General features: G+C 37.9%; 1 protein-coding gene across 1 annotated transcript; it reads left to right on the top strand.

Moving 5' to 3' along the window:
• Positions 1 to 3,851: 3,851 nt before the first annotated feature.
• ifnlr1 (interferon lambda receptor 1) lies at positions 3,852 to 16,418 on the top strand. Its single transcript, XM_036135249.1, has 10 exons — positions 3,852 to 4,809; positions 4,897 to 4,950; positions 5,677 to 5,803; positions 8,102 to 8,271; positions 8,362 to 8,546; positions 9,955 to 10,096; positions 11,013 to 11,143; positions 11,394 to 11,795; positions 13,283 to 13,723; positions 15,199 to 16,418. The coding sequence occupies exons 2-10, from the start codon at positions 4,908 to 4,910 to the stop codon at positions 16,015 to 16,017; spliced, it is 2,460 nt and encodes an 819-aa protein (XP_035991142.1). The 5' UTR covers positions 3,852 to 4,809; positions 4,897 to 4,907; the 3' UTR covers positions 16,018 to 16,418.
• Positions 16,419 to 21,469: the final 5,051 nt, after the last annotated feature.

Genomic DNA, 21,469 nt, shown 5'->3' on the forward strand with positions numbered 1-21,469 from the left:
TGTTTGGGACTCAGACAAATTGGATTCCCTTCCTCCTCTTGATGTTCTCGGTGAAGGAACAAAAATATCTAGATCTGAGATTAAAGTCTTTTTTTAACTACATACTGTATTCTTAACAAAGTTCCAATCCGAAAAAGATAAATGTAAATGGCCTGAATTTCTATAGTGTTTTTTACTCATACTGACCAATCACAGCGTCTTACACAAGAGCCACGTTCACCCACTTGGATTTACAAACATGCACAGATTCATACACAGATACACAAATCGGTAGGCAAATTGAGGTCAAGTGCCTTGCCCAGGGGCACATTGACATGTGACAGGAAAAAGTTGGAATCAAACCCACAGCCTTACAAGGCAACTTTGCCCACTCTAAGCTGGAGTCAATTAAACAAAGAGGAAGCACACTGACAATATAAATGCAACACAATAGTATAATTGACCAAAAAAACAGATAAAATAAACTAAGAAATCAGCTCAAAAAGCTTCCTATGGGTCTGCAATTATGGGAGAGAGAAAATGTCCTTGACTTCTCATTCCTGCAGAAACGTTATATAAATTATTTCACCAACTATTTTCCATAACATACCACTTTATGAACCACTTAAAACAACAACTGGGTTGACCACAGTATGATTTTGAGCCAGATTTATAAACAGTAGGTGAAGGTTCCAACACAGTGGTCACTGACCAAGCAAACCAGTTTTGGACCTGCAACATTCAACTTTCATCTGTTGACCTGAGAGTAAGATGAGTGCAGAGTTCTTACATAAAAACAGTTTTTAACAATTAAAACTATTAAAAATCTTTAAGAGTTAAAATGGTAGCTCAGAAATAAACTGTGAGTCAGTGAAGGGAAGCACAAATGTAGCTACTATACCTTTCATCTTGATAAGTTGCGGGCAAGGAAGGGAAGACTAATTCCAAAAAGGAGATCATCAAAGTAAACAAGGCATAAGGTTATAAATAGGGCTGTCAATCAATAAAAAAAAAATCTAATTAATCACATACTCTGTAATTAATTAATCTAAATTATTCGCATATAATTGTTGCTGTGAAAGTATTTTAAATATTTAAATTCAAATGATTTAATGAATAATCAGCATTAGATACATTAAAGTTCAAAAACTCTTTTATTCATGTGTCGTTGTGGCATATGTGGTACACAGTAAAGTACAGGACACAATGAAAATAAATGAACACTCCCCTCAATATCAACACTTTACAACAGTAAAGTGACGTCCGCGCTACTTCCGGGTTACGCCGGTAGGCAAAAGCAGGACTGTTCTCGCCAAACACTGTAGACACTGCGGGGGTTCGCGCACCGCCGGCCGCCAGCCACCGCAGAAGCTGTCACGCATTTTCCCCGTCCGTCCACCGGGCGATACACACGAACGCGTTGGGCAGCGCTCGCCCACGACTCACAAAAAATCTAGTGCAGATCGGTCAATGCAGCGAGGAGATACAGCCGTTGAATAATGATAATGCATTTGGCCACCGGGCTGAACTAAATCGTTTGGCCAGCATTCACAGACTTACTATCTGGATGGTATCTGGATGGTATCTGGCAATCTGATACCATCAACCATCAACTTACTCTTTAAACGATCTTGTGATACATTATCTAAAGAAGAAAAATATGTCCAGAACTCGTCGTCTGCTCTGTTTGCGTCTGCCGCTGTGCTCGCCTTCTGCCTTCCAGTCAGGCGCGCAGGCGCGAAAAACCCGGATGAAAACAATAGCAGTGAACTACCCTATACGACATTGATTAATATGCATTATTTTTTTAATCCGTTATTTTTTTTTTTATTAATTAATCGAAATGAACGCGTTATTTTGACAGCCCTAGTTATAAAATTTGGGCTACTCTTTCAAGATCTCTTAGACAAAGCAGGCTTCATCTTTGACAACTGCCTAATGCCTGGTATTTTGGGCTGTCGCAGACAAAAGCTGAGGACTGTAGGAAAGTTGTGGAGAAATCTTTGACTGTGGTTCTAATTTTGCAGTCTTACGTTGTACCGGGAGACAGGTTCAAGGATGGCCGTTAGCATGTTGTGACCAAATATAAGCTTTGAATAATATCCAACACTGTCAAGTATTTAGAATGTATATCTCATGGTGTGACAGCTGCTACAACCTACGTCTACTAATCAGAGCCGATATGAGAGGCTCCGTTCTGAATGGTGCTGCTCTGGAAAAAAGGGAATAAGTTTTGGATTTTTGAATTAATTTCTGTCAGGGATAACCTGTCCCGTTTGTTTGCGACACGAAATGCATGGCTGTGAACAGGTCCGCCTTCGCTAGCTGTTTGCATGTCGTATTGCATGCCATGCACAAACCGGTGCCAGCCTCTACTGTTGTTCTCTCATTGTGGAAGCCTATACAATGGCTGATAAATAATTCGGTCCCCAATGCATTATTTCTTCCTGTTGGATTTTTCTTTTTTTGAGTGCGTGTGCATCCGCAGCGTACTTTTATGTGCTGAAATGGGATATTTTGGCAAACTTGTATTTGTTATGAAAGAACCTTGACATTTGATCAAACAGATTCATCCAAAGGGAACTCTTTCATTTATGGCTGGGCTATTTATTTTATTAAACTTTTTGTGGTTTTGTTTTGGATAGATTTGGGATGTGTAGAGCATGTGGCTCAAAATCTGATTTTGTTGGTACATAAAAAAACAGCAGATGGATGGCAGATGCTGAGGTGGCACATGTTGATGAAGCTGCTTATTGTCATACGTTTTATGTGATTTAGTGGTAAACTGATTGTCAAATGTGCACACATCAAACTTGACTTCATACTAAAGTGTATTCCCTGACAGTGTGTGACCTGGATTTAATAGTCTTATAAGATTGCTAAAATTGCATGGCGTAAGGTCATTAGTTAAAAATGGCAGGATAATACCACTATGTTTACCTGACTGTCACATTTAAGAGATGGATTCATTTTCACATCTAAAGTTGTATTAATGCTCACTAAACAGGCCAAGCCGACAAGGTTGATGAAAGCGGCCCTGACGGTGCCATTAAGTCAATACATCACTTCAGGCTTTCTTTAAAAGGTAACTCACCCCCAATCAACTTTTTTTGCAAATAAACTGTTAACATAGTTTTATCTCATGGCTTCGTTCTTATAGTGCTGTCCACATATCATGGTCATTATTTTGACAGATTTGTACGTATTTGTTGAAATTCTGCTTTTGTGTCTAAAGCGGTCAGTGTAGCGCTCTCCAAGGGTTATAGGGTGGTCTTGCATTGAATTTAAAATAATAAAAAAATAAAGGAAATTCTGAGAAGTTTACCTCAGTAAGATGAAGGTTATTCACAAAGCACCATTTGTCTTCAGAGAGCTCCTAAAGTGAAAAATGTAGTGAGGAGGACTTTTAGCGGGCCTAATCGTGTCTTAAGCAGGGAAGACAGAGGAAACAGAGAGAGCCGATTGGCTGATCCACCACATAAACAGGATTTTTTTGCAGTGAGCAGAAATGAGCAGCCAGAGAATGCTATTCTTAAAACCCATCAACTCATTTTAGCCTTGTGGTTTTTTTAGACCTCTAAGGCAAATATCATCTGTGCCATCTAAGTCGCACTGTGCTGTAAAGAGGATCTCCAGCACTTTCTACTGAAGCCACACTCGTGGCTGCGTGGCTGACAGAGCCCAAAGGTGCTCTGGCCTTTCACAATAATGGGAATCCCTGCATCTAAACTTTATGGCAGCAGGGGAGGTAAGTGATTGTCGAAACAATTAACATGCCTATTGCCTCTTCTTACATTTTGCCTTCAATGTGAAAATCTTTAAGAAAAAAAACTTTTAAAATACACAATAATTTTAATACTGTCAAAACATACATTTAATCCAATGTTCTTTGAGGAGCTGGGAGCCTGAAATGGGAGAAAGGGCCTTACCAGCCAATATGAATGGTTGATTTGTATGACCACATGATCAGCTTTACCTCATGTCATGTTGCACAGGGAGGTCCAGGTCAGCGGGTGACCATGAAATTCATGCAAGGTTTCTATATGATTGTGAATTTAAAGAAAAGATCGCTGTGTTTTGAGTATGCAGTAAATTAAGTTTTATAGTGATCAAGACCTGTATGAAAAAACAGTTGTAATATTTTTCTTTTCTTTTTTTACTTTCAAATACTTTCAAAAAATCTAATTATCAAAACCTGTTTTCCCACTGGGTCTCAGACAAATATGACTATTACCCTTTCTAATAAACCTCAAACACTTAAATGTAATGTGTAATAGTTCTCCCCACAACTGATTATTTCTTATTTATTTTATTTGAAAGTTTAAGAAAAGAGAGGAAATATTTTGTTTGGATTGAACAATCTTGCAACAGGTTACACGTCTGTTCAGTGCAAAGATCCTGACAGAATGACGCTCACTAGTTAGCTCTGTGAACCAACAGGACACGCCTCAAGTCACGATGTTCCTGTCCTTTCTATTTTAGTTTCAAGGTGTGATCATTTCCAGTAAATGAGAAAAAACTGAAAGAACCTGACAGACTTCCACAGAGGGAGGAGGAGGAGACTCACAATAAATCAGGGAGAAAGAACGAAGGAAAAGGAAGTTGATATTCAGAGGAGAAGAGACATGTGGGTGGTGCCTATAATAAGCAGAAAAACAGGAACCAGGTGATAACATGTAGCAAAGTACACCTGCACACCTGAGTAATGCCACTCCTTCTCCAAAGCCATTCAGAGATGGTTGATTAGCTTAAGCGGGAGGTTGTTCTTGGAAAAAAAAAAAAGGATTGTAAAGGATTTTTACTCTGTTTGGGATGGTTATTTCAAAGGAGGTAATTCCATTTATTTGATTATACTTATTTTAATTTCAACACTCAGGACCAGATTTAAAAAAAAATTTTTCCCCAATTTATATACAGTTCCGAAGAAAATGTGGTCTGTGCACGTTGTGACCCATCTCCTGTTCTGCTACGGTGAGTAAAACCAGCTGGTATGGATATAATATTTGATTAGAAGATTTTAAAAGAAGCTGTCACTAAAACTGTTCATTCAGGTTATTCTATTAAGAGCCATTAGTACTGTTGACGCTGTCAAAACAACAAAAAAAAATTATATAAAAACTGCCTCTCATTAGAAATAAAGGGAAGTGCAAGAACCCCACCACACGTTATGCCGGCTCGTTTAAGAGCCGCTGGAAGACCGACATAGCCGCTTTTAAGTACACTTTGATGTTTTTTTTATTCTTCATCGTTAAGGACATTTCCTTAAATATGACGTCTTGCACCCTTTTTTCCCAAGGCCTATCTTGAAATATTATCAATGCATTGTATAAAAATTAGGTTACAGGCACTATTAAGTAACAGCAGCTTTGAGTTTCAGCTATCAGCAGAGACAAAGTCCAGCTCCGACAATACATTCCATATTGTTCTGAATCCGGAGTGTAATATATCACTGTGGGCTCTGAGCCATGTACGCCTGTTGCTGAGGAGGAAAGGGCCTGCAGCATTTTAATGTTTAAATTAGTTTAGAACAAAGTGACATGTCGTTTCAAGACCAAAGGCAGTGTAAAAAGCTTAAATCGTTTTAAAACCTTCCTAAAATAACTGGAACAATGACTATTACGTTTCTTGCGTTTTGAAACCACTGAGTGTAAAAACAAAGTAAATAAGCGGAAATAAATGTCTCCCTTTGTCCGACAGCATGCCTCTCAACTGGAAATGACAGGGTACGTTTTGTCTCCAAAAACTTCTACAATGTTCTTCACTGGGATCATGTGGAGCCTAGATTTCCAGGCCAGAAGGTGCTCTACAGCGTGCAGTACTGGAGGTAAGATCCGAGTATCCATTCTAAGTTTTATCATTCGTTTAAAATCTCAAAGGTACAGTTTTCACCCCATCACCAGATGGATGATGGATGGGGTGTATAGAAAAAAAAAAGTCTAGCTTAGACTTCCTAAACTGTTCAGACAATAAAGTGTCTTCTGTAAAAAAAATAAATAAAAAAAAACTCTAATTGTTATTGATATTGTGCAGCTCTATCTGGACAATGTGATAAAGAAGGGCGATCTGAAAGACCGAATATGACCGGGCGGATTCAGCTGAGCTGAACTAGAATAAATCCAGAAGTTTTGAGAAACAATCTAAATATTGTTTAACTTCACTGCTATGAAATATTTGATAACTCCAACTGGCATTACTCTGCCTCGCTTATCAAAAGTACTCCTTACACATGCCCAGTTCAAATCTCATGTGCTATGTTTTTATGGGCAAATCACAAGAAAACACACCTGTATTTTCTACCAATGGCCGCCATAACTATTATTAATTATATTCCATGAAAAGGTGTGAAAACATTTAAGTTTGTGCTCCTTGTTAAAGCAGGCGTGCCCAAAGTGCGGGCTGGGGGCCATTTGCGGCCCCTGTGCTGATTTTGTGCAGCCCCCCCCCCCCCCCCCCTACATTTCAAGAAGGATTTGGCCGACCAGCACTGCTGGCTGGTGCAGATGGAAACCTTTTATTTTTAATTAGGACAAAATTATTACAGACAACTTAAAATCTTACAATAAAATTTTAGGTAGAACACAAGACATTTGTCTTAATAACCACACATTTTACATGCTTTTTAATTTCATAGTAAATAGGACTACGTCTGTCCAATGACTTTCAATTGTTTTGTTGTATATCTTTTTTCTTTTTTTTTTTTTGGCCTTCGAGTGCATTCGACTTGAGAATTTCGGCCCACGAACTCAGAAGTTTTGACACCCCTGTGTTAAAGAATCGTGGACCTTATTGATCTCAGATTTTTCCTTATAAAATCTATATTCCTATTTTCTTTTAAGTGCAGATTTTTCCTGCATTTACTGTCCTCACTTTATACTTATTACTTATGTGTGTGAACAAAAAGGTCAGTTTCTAAGAATACATATTCCTCAAACTGTAGTTTTGTGTAGCTGTTTTTAATTTGGATTTATTCTTAATTTTCTAAACTGTGCACAGAGGATGCTTTGTCCCATTGGCTTTCATGTAAAAGATTCTGGCTTTGGCAGCAGAGCTCAGTAAGGAGAGTTTAACATTCATGTGTGACTCTTGATGGGTTTTAATAGTAATTCTTTTGACTACTTATCTACAAATGGACTCAAACTAAAATGTGATTTCAGCTAATCACTAAATGGCACAGTTTTCCAGACAAATGTCAAGTGCTACCCCAATCCTGTTGACATTTCCCTTAGGCACCCTCACCTGGAACGGCTAGCTTGACGTCAAGGATCAAATCAGCCACTCTGAAGACCCATTTTAACAATGCCTGCTTCACATTGGATCATCTTAAAAACAGAATTGTGCAATTTGTCAACCTTAGAAAGGCAATTATTTGTTAAAGTGATGATGCGATGTTTTGTGCTATCAGAATGATGTGGTTTACTATGACAAACAACTTAAACTGGTCTAAATGCTCATGGTCTTAATTTATTTTTTTGATTTGTAGCAACTCAAACTGAATTTCAATAATACAAGTGTTCACAAAAATGGAAATGAAAAAGACTGCTTTATATTAATATTTGCCATGCATGCACATGCTGCCAACCTCTAATGTATTTTGATAGTTGGATGTGCTCTAATGGGCAACAATGCTTACACCTGGTTTAGAATTAAATGTCTAAATTCAGAAGAAGAATATAATACTTATATTGTGCAGCCACCCATTGACAGTAACCATGCCTGCTCCGGAGGAACCACTGCTGCAAAGTCAGTAACTCGGCGCAGCAGGGCTTCCTAAGATTTCTACCACTAGACATAATTTACTGCATTTGAAAGCATTGTTTCAGACCTAAGATCAAACTTCGAGATAGGGTATTATTGTTAAATGCATCTATATGTTTGAATGCAATTGGTTTGGATATAAATTGGGCCGATCTATTGTGGGACGTGCCTTGAGATAATTGAATCGACAATTTCTAAAGCTGAACTGAACTTATTTAACAACTATCCACATGTACCAATAATTAAAACTGGTATTACACAAATTTAATTCTGGTTTCTATTAACAAACCTATATATATATAGAAAAAAGAATTGGGATTATGGATTTCCAAAACACTGACTTTGCTTTCTATTGCACTGATTACAGGGATGATGAGAAGCAGTACTGGATAAAAGACGAGTGTCAAAACATCAGCCACCTGTCATGTGACCTGACTGCAGAAACCCCATCAGTGTACGACGTTCACTACAGGGCGAAAGTGATGGTTAATGGGAGCTGTCTTGACGTCACGACTTTCTTTGTACCGTTTAGAGACAGTAAGCGTCTCCACATGTGTCATTTCCAGACGTTCTAGAAAACAGATGTATTCTGCTACGACATCCAGTGCTTTCCTTTTGTGTCTACAGCTGTTCTTGGTCCACCACTTTTGTCCTTGCATACAACGGCGTCCACCCTGCAAGTCAACGTCACCCTGCCGCAGGGACCAAATGGAGTCTCTATTGCAGACATCATCGCCTCCAGCAAAAAGGGCTCATTAAAAGTTGTGCCAGAGTACACTTTAAAAATAACCCATCCACAGTGGGCTGCACAGGTTAGTTGACATTAAGATGCATCTAGAAAATCTGTTTGCTGTGCATTTGAAAACATCTTATAAAATAGACTATTGAAACTGGAAGAATTCAAGATTGGTCTAAAGTATTCCCTTATATTCATTTCAACCAGAAATGTCCCATTGACAGAGATTTGTTTTCCTTCTGGAAATCCTGATAAAAAAAATACTGGCAAACATTTTATATGTTAATAAACAGATTTTGAAACAGAAAGCTGAAAGAGATTGCAGCACAAAAGAAAATATTTATGCAAAAATTAAAAATGGTAATGTAATGTATAGCTTTTTTTAAAAGCAGTTTAAACCTACTTAAGCATGTTCTGTCAGGGTTGTTAGGTTTGTGTACTAAAACACAGACAAGAGCTGTTGAAGAGGATGGTGGTTTATTAGATACAAAATAAACTTACAGGTAGACAGGCGAAAACAAGGTAACAGGAACCCAACAAGGAAGAGACTAGAACAGTGTAGCATGACGGAGGCCCTGAGAACTTGCCGGCAGAAAGTAAAGCTCTAACAGAAGCCAAATCCAACAGATACAAGAATGAACTAACAAATACTGAACAGAAAACTAAGCTAACGACAGAAACGGGGATCCAAGGATAAACAACACTAACGGTGCAAAACATAAACAGGCTGCAGGATCCACAGGGAGCTACAATAAAGTAATCAAACCCCTGGGGATCCCGACATGTTCATTACTAACACAAGCATTTCTTTATTTTTTTGAAAAGCAGTTCTGCTTATTTCTGTGTGCGCACAAAGTAACAACTCTGACCTTTGAACAACACCCATCTTTACCTCTAAAACTGAGGATTTGTAGATAACTATAGACACTCGGTTCTACCAGTTTGTTTATACTGATTTGGGTTTTAAACTAAGTTTCCATTGTATATATGTTGCAGACTTTGGAACGCAATGATCCTCACCAAACACTTTAGATGAATATAGAAATAATAACGTGCATTAGCTTTAATTTTCCAAAGTAACAAATTATTTATTTGCCGAGGTGTCAGTTATTGTGCTGTGGGCTTGTTTAAATTAATTAAATTATTTATTTTATTCCTGTTCATATGTAAAAGAACATTTCTATGTTTTTTTTTTCTTTCTAAACCTCCAATATTTAAATATCCTCTGATGCATGATAAAGAATATTGAAACGTTTATGTTTTGTTTTTTTTTCTGACGTCTTAATCAGCATAACAACCGGATTACATTTTCAGTTCATAAATGTATATGAAGCTTATATACATTTAATACTACCGTTCTGAGGCAATAAGATATCTGTATATATTATTGTACTTTCAAGCAAACATCTAAGTCCTGCTGTCCAGGAATGGGGGATGCAGCAAACTAAATGACCATCTACACTCATGTTCTACTATGTCTCCAGGTCATCAAAAGTACAACTGGCCACTTTGATATCAACTTAAAGTACAACCAGTCTGAATACTGCGGCGAAGTGGTTTACATACCCACTCCGGAATGGGGTCGCTCAGTCAGTGAGAACGCATCCTTCTGTGTAACTCTGCCAGGTGAGCAAAATGGTGACCATAAGCTCCATATGTGATGTGACGAATATTCCCGATCATGATTCCTGTGTTTTTTATTTGTTTAAGTAAAAGTTTGAGATTTTGTTGTCATTTAGCCAAATACTTTGTATACATTTTTAAGAACTCGACTGGAAGTAGAAGGTACCCTTACAATATTTACAAAAGTGTGATACGACCTGAGGCAACAGTGTCACACTTAACAGCTCTGGAGCCACAGCTGCTGGGGGGATGATCCATCAATTAAGACACCTGAAAAATGTTACATTTTTCCCAAATGCTGCTTTAATCAGTTTGAGCTCCTCGTCTTGAGTGATTGCAGCCACTTAGAAATAATGCAGTGTTTGATATTAAATCAAGCTGCTAGAAATTTGTCCTTTGCAAGACGCATCAGTCTGCACCTAATTTTATTGCCGCAATACAGAAAAGGTTTTACCAACTAAAAAGGGATGGATTGCAGTTTCAGAGTAAGATTTTGGTTGAAAATCTGTTATTTAAACAGGATTTTCATACATCTTACAAGGTTCTAGTTGGCCATTTCAGGAAAATAATTAGGATCTTAGGTCTTACAACAGCATTATAGTTAAACTTTGTTTTTACAAAAGTGTCTAATTTTCAAAGATGACTTAATTTATTCTAAAATCTTCTGTAAGTTTCTGTGAACATTCGAAGTTATACAAGATCCTGTTAAATAACAAGTAATTCTCTGTAGGAAATACAGGTACGGGAACATTTTGTTATATTTAGCAGCTGTACAGGGTTACAAAATATGCTTGAGTATGTGATTCATAATGGGATTTTTTTCCCCCACAGTTTTAAAGCACCCGAGGCTATCTTAATCTAGAGCTCCTACTGGTTTTCCTCCCGAAATGGTTTTAACACCAACTCTCTTCTCCTTTAGACGATCCTCGGATACCTTTGCTGTGGCCTCTGCTGGGTGTTGCTGTTCTGGCAGCCATAGTCATTATATCAGCTGTCTGTACGTGCAACTATGTCAAGGGTGAAAAGCACAGCAGCATGACACATGTGCTGGTAAGTCCATTCTGACGTCAGTGCTTTCTTCCTGCAACCAGGAAATGTTGCCTTACAGGAACACCTGGCCCTAAAGTGCATTACCGGAGACACTCACACATAGGTTGTATTATTTTTGGTGACATAAAAGAAAGAGTGACCAGCTAATCACGATATTTTCCTTTATCTATACTATATGCACGTTAGCTTTGCTCATTGCGTTAAGACTGTATTGAAACTAACACAGCTCCCCTCTTTGTCTTCAACACAGGTAATCCCTCCCTGCAGAGTTACGGTGCATCAAGACCCGATTCCCGAAGTTTTTGAAGAAGTCATCGGCATACACAGATGTCCAGACAAACATCCAAATGTTTCAGAGGGGGACGGATGTTTCCCTCAGGCCTCGCCCATTTGCCAGGACAACCCTGACACGAGCACTCAGTCCTCTGAAAGCTACGGTGCGGTTGCAACACCAACCCACGACGAAGGAAACAAAGGAGCTTCTGGCAGGGGGAACAGACAACCAACCAATCCTACTTTGCCCTGCAGGGAGAAAGGAGACAATGATAAAGGAGGAATTTCTCCACAATTTACCTCATATCGTGCACAACAACTACCCATCGTAACGACAGGAGAGCGTAACCCAGAGGAGGAGCCGCTGGTGCCAACCACTGTAAGAAACATAGATGGACAACTTGTCTTGTGGCCATTTACATTTGGGTTACAGAGCAGGCCTGGCAACCTAGAATCACATTTGGACACAGAGAGGAAACCTCTCTTATTAGATGACATAATCTTCCTGGACGGGTCGTCGTTTACGTCTTTAGAGAGACTAGACAGCTTAGACGGGAGAGATTCTGGCTTTTTTGGCAGCACTGTAAACACACCAACCGTCTCATGCTTTAACTCTAATTACTCCAACTCTGAAATAATGGTTCATGGTTTTCAGCAACAATTTCAAACCATGCTTCCTGGTGATACTGTATTTCAGTAAGGATATAAAAAAAACTGGATGCCTGAAAACCCACTTGGACCCATAGACATTCACTGACACTTGAACCTTTATTAGTCAAAAAGCTACATTAAAAGCTGGGAAGCTCAGGTGTCAAAAGGAAATGGAAGAACTTTCCTGCAAAACTGGAATATGCAAAGTTAAGATTGTTTTTCCAGTTTCTACGCTGTTAGGTTTTAAAATGGCATTTTTCAACTTTATTTATCTTGGACTTTTTTAATGAGAAAAGTGAGAAAACAAAAGTTGACCAGAAACTATGGAATGGACACTAGGGACAAAATGTGGGACTTGGGCAGAACCATCAGATTAAATTATTTTTAATAACGTAAAAGTGTGACCAGCTAATCAGGGTTTTCCTCTGTTTATACCAGGGGTGTCAAACATACGGCCCGCGGGCCCAATCCGGCCCGCCAAACAATTTAGTCCGGCCCTGTGGCTAAATGCATTATCATTATAAAAAAAATATATATTTTTTTTTTTTTCCAGTGTCCTGTCTGGCAATGTGGCAATAAGATGCCACAAAGAGCTCATCAGATTTGACTTTCACAAGTGGACAAGATAAAAGGAAGAGAATGATAAAACAATTATTGAAAAAAACATGTATTTCGTTTAATTGAAAGTATGCAGTTCCTATATTGTCCACGAGGGGCGCTGTGTTTTAATTAGTAGATTAAGCTTCAGGTGTGGAAAAATTTAAATAATTTCTTAATTTTTATCTGTTTGATGTATTTTGACATGCAGAACAGTGTTTTTAAGTTCCAAAAAATGTGATTAAATGTTTTTCAACATTGTATAATCACTGTGATCAGTTCTTATGCCTAATGCACTTAAGTAAATGTTTAACTGAGTAAAAGTATTGTTGAAATTGCACATACTTTTCTTAAAAACGCTGAGGTTATTCATAATATATTGTGTAAAAGTGAAATTCATTTAATATAAAAATCAACAACAAGTCCTCTTTTATTAGTTCTATTTAATCTTGCAATGAGTTTACTCATGTGGCCCTCTTGAGATTAGATTAAGCTGAATGCGGCCCCTCAACCAAAATGAGTTTGACACCCCTGGTTTATACCATATGCATGTTAGCTTTGCTCATTGCGTTATGATTGTATTGAAACTAAGAGTTCCCCTCTCTGTCTTCAACACAGGTAACCCCTCCCCAGAAATGCAAAGTTATGGAGCATCAAGACAAGAATCTCAGAGTTTCTGAAGTAGTCGTCGGCATACACAGTGACCAAAGCCAGAGCAAAAACCAGATGTCAGAAGAAACTTTAAATGTTTCAAAGGGGGGCGGATATTTCCCTCAGGCCTCGCCCGTTTGCCAGTACAACCCTGACACGAGCACTCAGTCCTCTGAAAGCTACGGTGTGGTTGCAGCACAAACCCACATTGAAGGAAACAAAGGAGCTTCTCATCAGTTTGGCAGGGGGAACAGTCAACCAACCAATAATACTGTGCCCTGCAGTGAGAAAGTAAACAATGATAAAGGAGGAATTTCTCCACAATTTACCTCATATCATGCACCACAACTACCCATCGTTATGGCAGGAGAGAGTAACCCAGAGGAGGAGCCGCTGGTGCTAACCACTGTAAGAAACATAGATGGACAACTTGTCTTGTGGCCATTTACATTTGGGTTACAGAGCAGGCCTGGCAACCTAGAATCACATTTGGACACAGAGAGGAAACCTCTCTTATTAGATGACATAATCTTCCTGGACGGGTCGTCGTTTACGTCTTTAGAGAGACTAGACAGCTTAGACGGGAGAGATTCTGGCTTTTTTGGCAGCACTGTAAACACACCAACCGGCTCATGCTTTAACTCTAATTACTCCAACTCTGAAATAATGGTTCATGGTTTTCAGCAACAATTTCAAACCATGCTTCCTGGTGATACTGTATTTCAGTAAGGATATAAAAAAAACTGGATGCCTGAAAACCCACTTGGACCCATAGACATTCACTGACACTTGAACCTTTATTAGTCAAAAAGCTACATTAAAAGCTGGGAAGCTCAGGTGTCAAAAGGAAATGGAAGAACTTTCCTGCAAAACTGGAATATGCAAAGTTAAGATTGTTTTTCCAGTTTCTACGCTGTTAGGTTTTAAAATGGCATTTTTCAACTTTATTTATCTTGGACTTTTTTAATGAGAAAAGTGAGAAAACAAAAGTTGACCAGAAACTATGGAATGGACACTAGGGACAAAATGTGGGACTTGGGCAGAACCATCAGATTAAATTATTTTTAATAACGTAAAAGTGTGACCAGCTAATCAGGGTTTTCCTCTGTTTATACCAGGGGTGTCAAACATACGGCCCGCGGGCCGGATCCGGCCCGCCAAACAATTTAGTCCGGCCCTGTGGCTAAATGCATTATCATTATAAAAAAAAAAAATTTTTTTTTTTTTTTTCCAGTGTCCTGTCTGGCAATGTGGCAATAAGATGACACAAAGAGCTCATCAGATTTGACTTTCACAAGTGGACAAGATAAAAGGAAGAGAATGATAAAACAATTATTGAAAAAAACATGTATTTCGTTTAATTGAAAATATGCAGTTCCTATATTGCTGTGTTTTAATTAGTAGATTAAGCTTCAGGTGTGGAAAAATTTAAATAATTTCTTAATTTTTATCTGTTTGATGTATTTTGACATGCAGAACAGTGTTTTTAAGTTCCAAAAAATGTGAATAAATGTTTTTCAACATTGTATAATCACTGTGATCAGTTCTTCTGCCTAATGCACTTAAGTAAATGTTTAACTGAGTAAAAGTATTGTTGAAATTGCACATACTTTTCTTAAAAACGCTGAGGTTATTCATAATATATTGTGTAAAAGTGAAATTCATTTAATATAAAAATCAACAACAAGTCCTCTTTTATTAGTTCTATTTAATCTTGCAATGAGTTTACTCGTGTGGCCCTCTTGAGATCAGATTAAGCTGAATGCGGCCCCTCAACCAAAATGAGTTTGACACCCCTGGTTTATACCATATGCATGTTAGCTTTGCGCATTGCATTATGATTCTATTGAAACTAAGAATTTCCCTCTCTGTCTTCAACACAGGTAACCCCTCCCCAGAAATGCAAAGTTATGGAGCATCAAGACAAGAATCTCAGAGTTTCTGAAGTAGTCGTCGGCATACACAGTGACCAAAGCCAGAGCAAAAACCAGATGTCAGAAGAAATTTTACATTTTTCAGAGAGGGGCGGATATTTCCCTCAGGCCTCGCCCGTTTGCCAGTACAACCCTGACACGAGCACTCAGTCCTCTGAAAGCTACGGTGTGGTTGCAGCACAAACCCACATTGAAGGAAACAAAGGAGCTTCTCATCAGTTTGGCAGGGGGAACAGACAACCAACCAATAATACTTTGCCCTGCAGTGAGAAAGTAAACAATGATAAAGGAAGAATTTCTCCACAATTTACCTCATATCATGCACCACAACTACCCATCGTTATGGCAGGAGAGAGTAACCCAGAGGAGGAGCCGCTGGTGCTAACCACTGTAAGAAACATAGATGGACAACTTGTCTTGTGGCCATTTACATTTGGGCTACAGAGCAGGTCTGGCAACCTAGAATCACATTTGGACACAGAGAGGAAACCTCTCTTATTAGATGACATAATCTGCCAGGACGGGCCGTTGTCTAAGTCTTTGGAGAGACTAGACAGCTTAGACGGGAGAGATTCTGGCTTTTTTGGCAGCACTGTAAACACACCAACCGGCTCATGCTTTAATTCCAATTACTCCAACTCTGAAACAATGGTTCCTGGTTTTCAGCAACAATTTCAAACCATGCTTCCTGGAGATACTGTATTTCAATCAGGATATAAAAAAAACTGGATGCCTGAAAACCCACCTGGACCCATAGACATTCACTGACACTTGAACCTTTATTAGTCAAAAAGCTACATTAAAAGCTGGGAAGCACAGGTGTCAAAAGGAAATGGAAGAACTTTCCTGCAACACTGGGATATGCAAAGTTAAGATTGTTTTTCCAGTTTCTACACTTTTAGGCTTTAAAGTGGCATTCTCCAACTTTATTCATCTTGGACTTTTTTAATGAGAAAAGTGAGGAAACAAAAGTTGACCAGAAACTTTGGACACTATGGACAAAATGTGGGACTTGGGCAGAACCATCACATTCATATGAAATGCTGATGGGTATGTAAAGGCTGCTGTGAAAGCAGTTTTGTATGTAGATTTTAACTCCTCTACGTGAGAAGTTATGCTTTGCAGTGTTTGTATATATATATATATATATATATATATATATATATATATATATATATATACACACACACACACACACACACACAGACGGACCACGTAAATAATGAAAACAACCATGCACCACCTTTAAATGAGTTTGTGTGCTTTTACCCAAACTACAAACTGGAAAGACATTGATCTTATACATTGTTACCAATTTCCTATCTCAGATTTTATTAAGGTCTGACACCCCCCTGTTGTCACGGTATCCTCATTAATTGACAGGTTATCCAAGTGTCTCTCAATATACATCACTAAATCTACAACTTCATTTAATTTTTCCAGGTTTAGGGACATTTTTATCAGGTATGTCATTTACTCTCATCCTCAACTGTCTGGGTTTTTACTCAACCCAAAGTCCAATTGTTCCCTGTTTCACATATATTTGTGGTTGGATGTCTTACATTACATTACATTATTTATTTATTCATTCTAATTATATATAAGCCTCAAGGACCTTTTTGTCCTGATGGAATAAAATATTCGGAAACAAAAAAAACACATTTGAAAAAACATTATAGTTGTCAGCCCAGCAAGCTCAGTTAACATTACAAACGTAACAGTGCCCCTGCATATGTATTGAAAGGAAAGCCCTCCCTAACCATGAGGGGTCCAAAATAAAGCCAACAGTTTCTAGTTATCTATGCTCCTTAACATACAGAATTGAATTGTCCAAAAGCATAAAACAGCAAATTTGGTGCAACCCATTCAGCTTCCCATTATCTGCTGACCTCTAACAAGTTGAATGGTCTACACAGCTCCATGGAAATTCTTTCAAACACCTCGCTGACAATGAAGTCTAAGTCTTATTTCAGCAACAGCTTCCACATTGAAGAGTGTTATTAGTGCAAGCTGTTACGGTTCGGGTTTAGGACAGTCACTGATCAGACACAGTGGATGTTTAGTTTGTGACTGGATTGTCACCAATTGGGTGTCGGTCAAGGCTAAAATCATTTGATTTCTGCTCAATAGCCAATTTCTCTGTGCACCTTTACTACATATGATTGTTGTTATTTTACTTTTTTATATACAAATGTAATTGTCATTTTGAAAACTACAATGCAACCATCCGACTTAAAGTTTAGGGCTTAAAACATTGCTTAAAATCTCATTGTGCAGTAGTTTACATAGCCACAATCCTACATCTGGCTACAGCCATAGGAAGACAATGATATTTTCAACCTTTTGAATCGAATGGAAGATTTTATTTATTTCCAAACCGATTCTCTTCATCATATTTCAGTGTTATATGTCATGTATGAAACTCGTGCATTACTAAAAGTGTTTTTCAGGCGGATTGTTTGCTGTTCTTTTAGTGAAGGGGAAAAAAAAAAAAAACCTGTGCCACAATAAAATAATATTAGGAGGTGGGGTCATGGTGGAGTATATGCCACCTTGATAAGAGATTGGCTTTAAAAGCTTGAGTGCAATCTTTTATGTACAGCTGTAAAGCAATAATGCCAGGCGTGTTCAGTGTGATATGAGTAACTATGTACAAAACCAATGCATGCATGCATATATATATATATATATATTTATATATATATATATATATATTATTCCTGTACAAATTCATGTAATTTATATTAGTAATATTTTGTAAAGTTGAAACATTAAGTGTGCGCTGTGGGGAACAGATAGGCCACATTTAACTACAGCCAGTTATCTTTGTAAACTGTATAAGTGAAAACTTCCTTTATACAAATGTGATTGTTAATTGTTGACGACAATAAAATCCAAACACAGTTTTGTGTATTAGTTGTCTAAGTAACCGAGAGGCCAAAGTATCTAAATGATCCCTTGGTGCTCAGGGGAAAAAGAAATTCTAGACTATCAAACTTCAATTGTGCAACACCATAAAAAGTGATTATTACATTTTGCACACAGTGTTCAAATAATAAGAGAGGAAACAAATTACACAAAGAATTCAAAGTTCAACTTCACAGCCTTTTGTGAGAAGTGAATGTTTGCAGGCCATTAAAAAAAAGATCAACAAGGATAGTTCCCCCTTGATTTACCATAGTAGGTACATTTGAACGTTAAGCTGCATCGAAGAGACATTTTTTCAGCCGTCTGTCTGAGCAGTACTTGAGTTTCAAGTTTAATACCCATTGTTACTTTGGGCTTTCAATTGCTACCTAATACCCAAATGAGAAGCCTTACAATTGAAGTCTGACCTATATAGAGATGGAGTGAAAAGAGGCCTCAGATACCATGTTTCACTGAGGCCGTTTCTACACTGCAGTCTTTCCACTGAACTTACCAAAGTAAAAACTAATTAACAGGGTAAAAACGGGACTCAGAAATAAACCCTATTAAATACTTTTTTTTCCCCCATTTACCTGGAACCTTTGGAAGTAATTTTGTGAAAGTGAAAGAGGGGGTAAATCTTTCAGTGAAAGTAATATTTTAGGATTTTAAACAATGCTGAGCACAAACATGGTATAAAAGAAGACACAAACAGCATCAGCAGCCAATATACAGTATTACTATTGAAATTTAATATGAAACTATCGTTATCCTTTACACTTACTCTACAAATATGCTATTCTGATTATAATAGTTGCTATAAGATGTCAGGACCCTTGACTCTTTCCGTTGCAGCTCCCAGTGAGAGTCCTGACCAAGCTTTGGCAAGCACTGATTTAAACCTAGAAGGAGAAATTAACATTTATTGGTTCACAAGCAGCCCAACTTGTATACTAAAAAGAAGCCAGAATCTCTGAATTATGTGCACGTAGCTTCACTGAAATTCCTTTAATGCATGACCATTACGACAAAAGGGTCAAATATCTATATGGAAACAAAAGCATTGACCTTTGCAATGCAATCCCTGCCCCTGTTTTTCATATTAGTGTTTGTTCTTGATCCTTTACAAAACAATTTAACACTTTTGGTAATTTTAGGAAAATGCCAGCTTACTTGAAACTGCAACGCTCTCTTGATGATGTTCTCCAACTTGCAAAAAACTAATTTACAAGTTTAATCTTGTGCATTCTGTAAAGAGGACTCCTTTTGTACCGTGAACTCAGGTATGCACACTTCGACTTCGACATACTAGTGATCCTTGGGTTAAAATGAAGATGTGTCGGATACAAGAAGGCGTTGCATAAGATAATTCGAAAGGGAGTGAAGATTAGAGGAAGCGAACTTGAAAGATTCAGAAAAATATATTCATAAGATGATGAAATTAACATTCAATACACCTCTGTGGGTAGTAGCAAGTCGACTTGTGTGCAGGGAGAAAGTAACAGGAAAGGTTCAATCCGGAGATGAGACAATAACTTCTGAAGGGTAAAAAAAAGCTAGGAGTAAAGCAATAAAGAGGAAAAAGAGAACAAAATAAGAGGAGTATAATTTGCCAGCAATCAATCTGACAAAACGCTGAAATCAAAAAGGGAGAAAACTTTCATTGCAAGACGCATTTTGTCTCAAGTGTCTTACAAGAGGAGAAACCAGCCGCAGTCAGAGCTGTCAAGTTTTTTCATCAGACCCTTTGAATCTGTGTTTATATCTTGCTTATCTTTGGAAGAAAAGGGGGGGGGGGATACTCCTTCAGATTGGCAGCCATCTCTGACATGTTCCATTCTTTCTGTCTGGTGGAAAACCCATCAATCTTTTCGGTCAAATCTCCCAAGTCAGGATGATATCGAAGAGGAGATTTTAGAGCAAACCCTCTTGAGTGCCAGAGCCATGATGAAAATTTAGAAGGGGAATGGCTGTTTGAATGAACCCAGTTTTTCCCTACACAAACAGAATTTCAATCATTGCTGTGGGTGTGTGCCTGGCCCAGATCAATGAAATTGTTGATGGACCGAGAGGACGGCCACTGCAGCCATTTCTTTCACAAGCAGGATGTGGATGAGAGGAAACCAGGTTTGACCTTTTCAGAAAGAAAAAAAAAATCATTTTGAGAAGTGCCAGAATAATTAGCAGCCGTTGGAAAATGAAGAAATACATTATTTGGCCTTTTCTCTTCTGACTATCCCAAACGTCAAAGCTGTGAAGCATTCTCGATGCGTGTCCCTGAATTTTCCTCCTGACGTATTATGGTGGAGAATCTTTTTTGTTGTTTCATGATTCCTCTACCGTTAAAACACCAAAATGAGCTTTCAGGTGAATTTCTTGAGTTAGAACTGATTGTCAAGATGATTTTCTGCCAACACTTAATTTGAAGAGTGATCAAATGAATGTCTGAAGATTATATATATTTTAAGTGATAGCTAGTGATATTGATAACTTGGCACCGAAATGAATGTCTACTTTGCTTCTTGATATTGGATTAACAAACACCTCTGACATGATACCAAATCTTAAGTACTTGTACGCAGTTTTAAGCTGTTCTGTGCTTCTATTACCAAGATTTCTTATTCGTTGTCAACAGCCTTTGTTGACTATGTAAGGGAAAGGAGAAGTCCCTCTTCCTGAAAACAATATATAATGCATAAACCAAAAGAGTCGCATTGTTTCCAAATTGGTACAATGCTTCGAGCTACAGGCCAAATATTTTGAAGCAAAATGAAAACTTAAAAAAAATATTATTTCACTGGTATACTTTGCAAAAACAAATAAAGGTCAGGATTATATAAAGAGTCAAATGTTACTTTATAACAAAGTCTGAATATCCGGTAAATGGAGATCAAAGTTCATAGAGTTCATCCTTTACTAAGCTTTTCATACAGGAAATTTATGAAGCTGCTGTCAAATATCTAGCCTACATGTAATAGTTAATGCCCTTTGAGGTGTCCATCATCAGAAATGAATGGACAACGCAGAGGCGTGAACCAGGAAGTCCATTCATTTCTGATAATTGACACCTCGAAGGGGTGAGCTAGCTCAATAATTTAGAACAATCAGGCTATTTAACCAGAACTTTTTTATAGGTGACCTATAACACTTTTTAACGGACACACAGCAGCCCACCAGAATTGAGTATTCACCTATACCATGGTACAATTATCTATATTATATGCCAGGTAATATAAACATTGGTAACATTAGTTAAGTTAAACGTCACATACATAAAAAGAAAGCAACCTGAAGCTAAACTTAAGACATTTTC

This window comes from Fundulus heteroclitus, chromosome 3 (genome assembly GCF_011125445.2).
Source record: "Fundulus heteroclitus isolate FHET01 chromosome 3, MU-UCD_Fhet_4.1, whole genome shotgun sequence".
NCBI lineage: Eukaryota > Metazoa > Chordata > Actinopteri > Cyprinodontiformes > Fundulidae > Fundulus > Fundulus heteroclitus.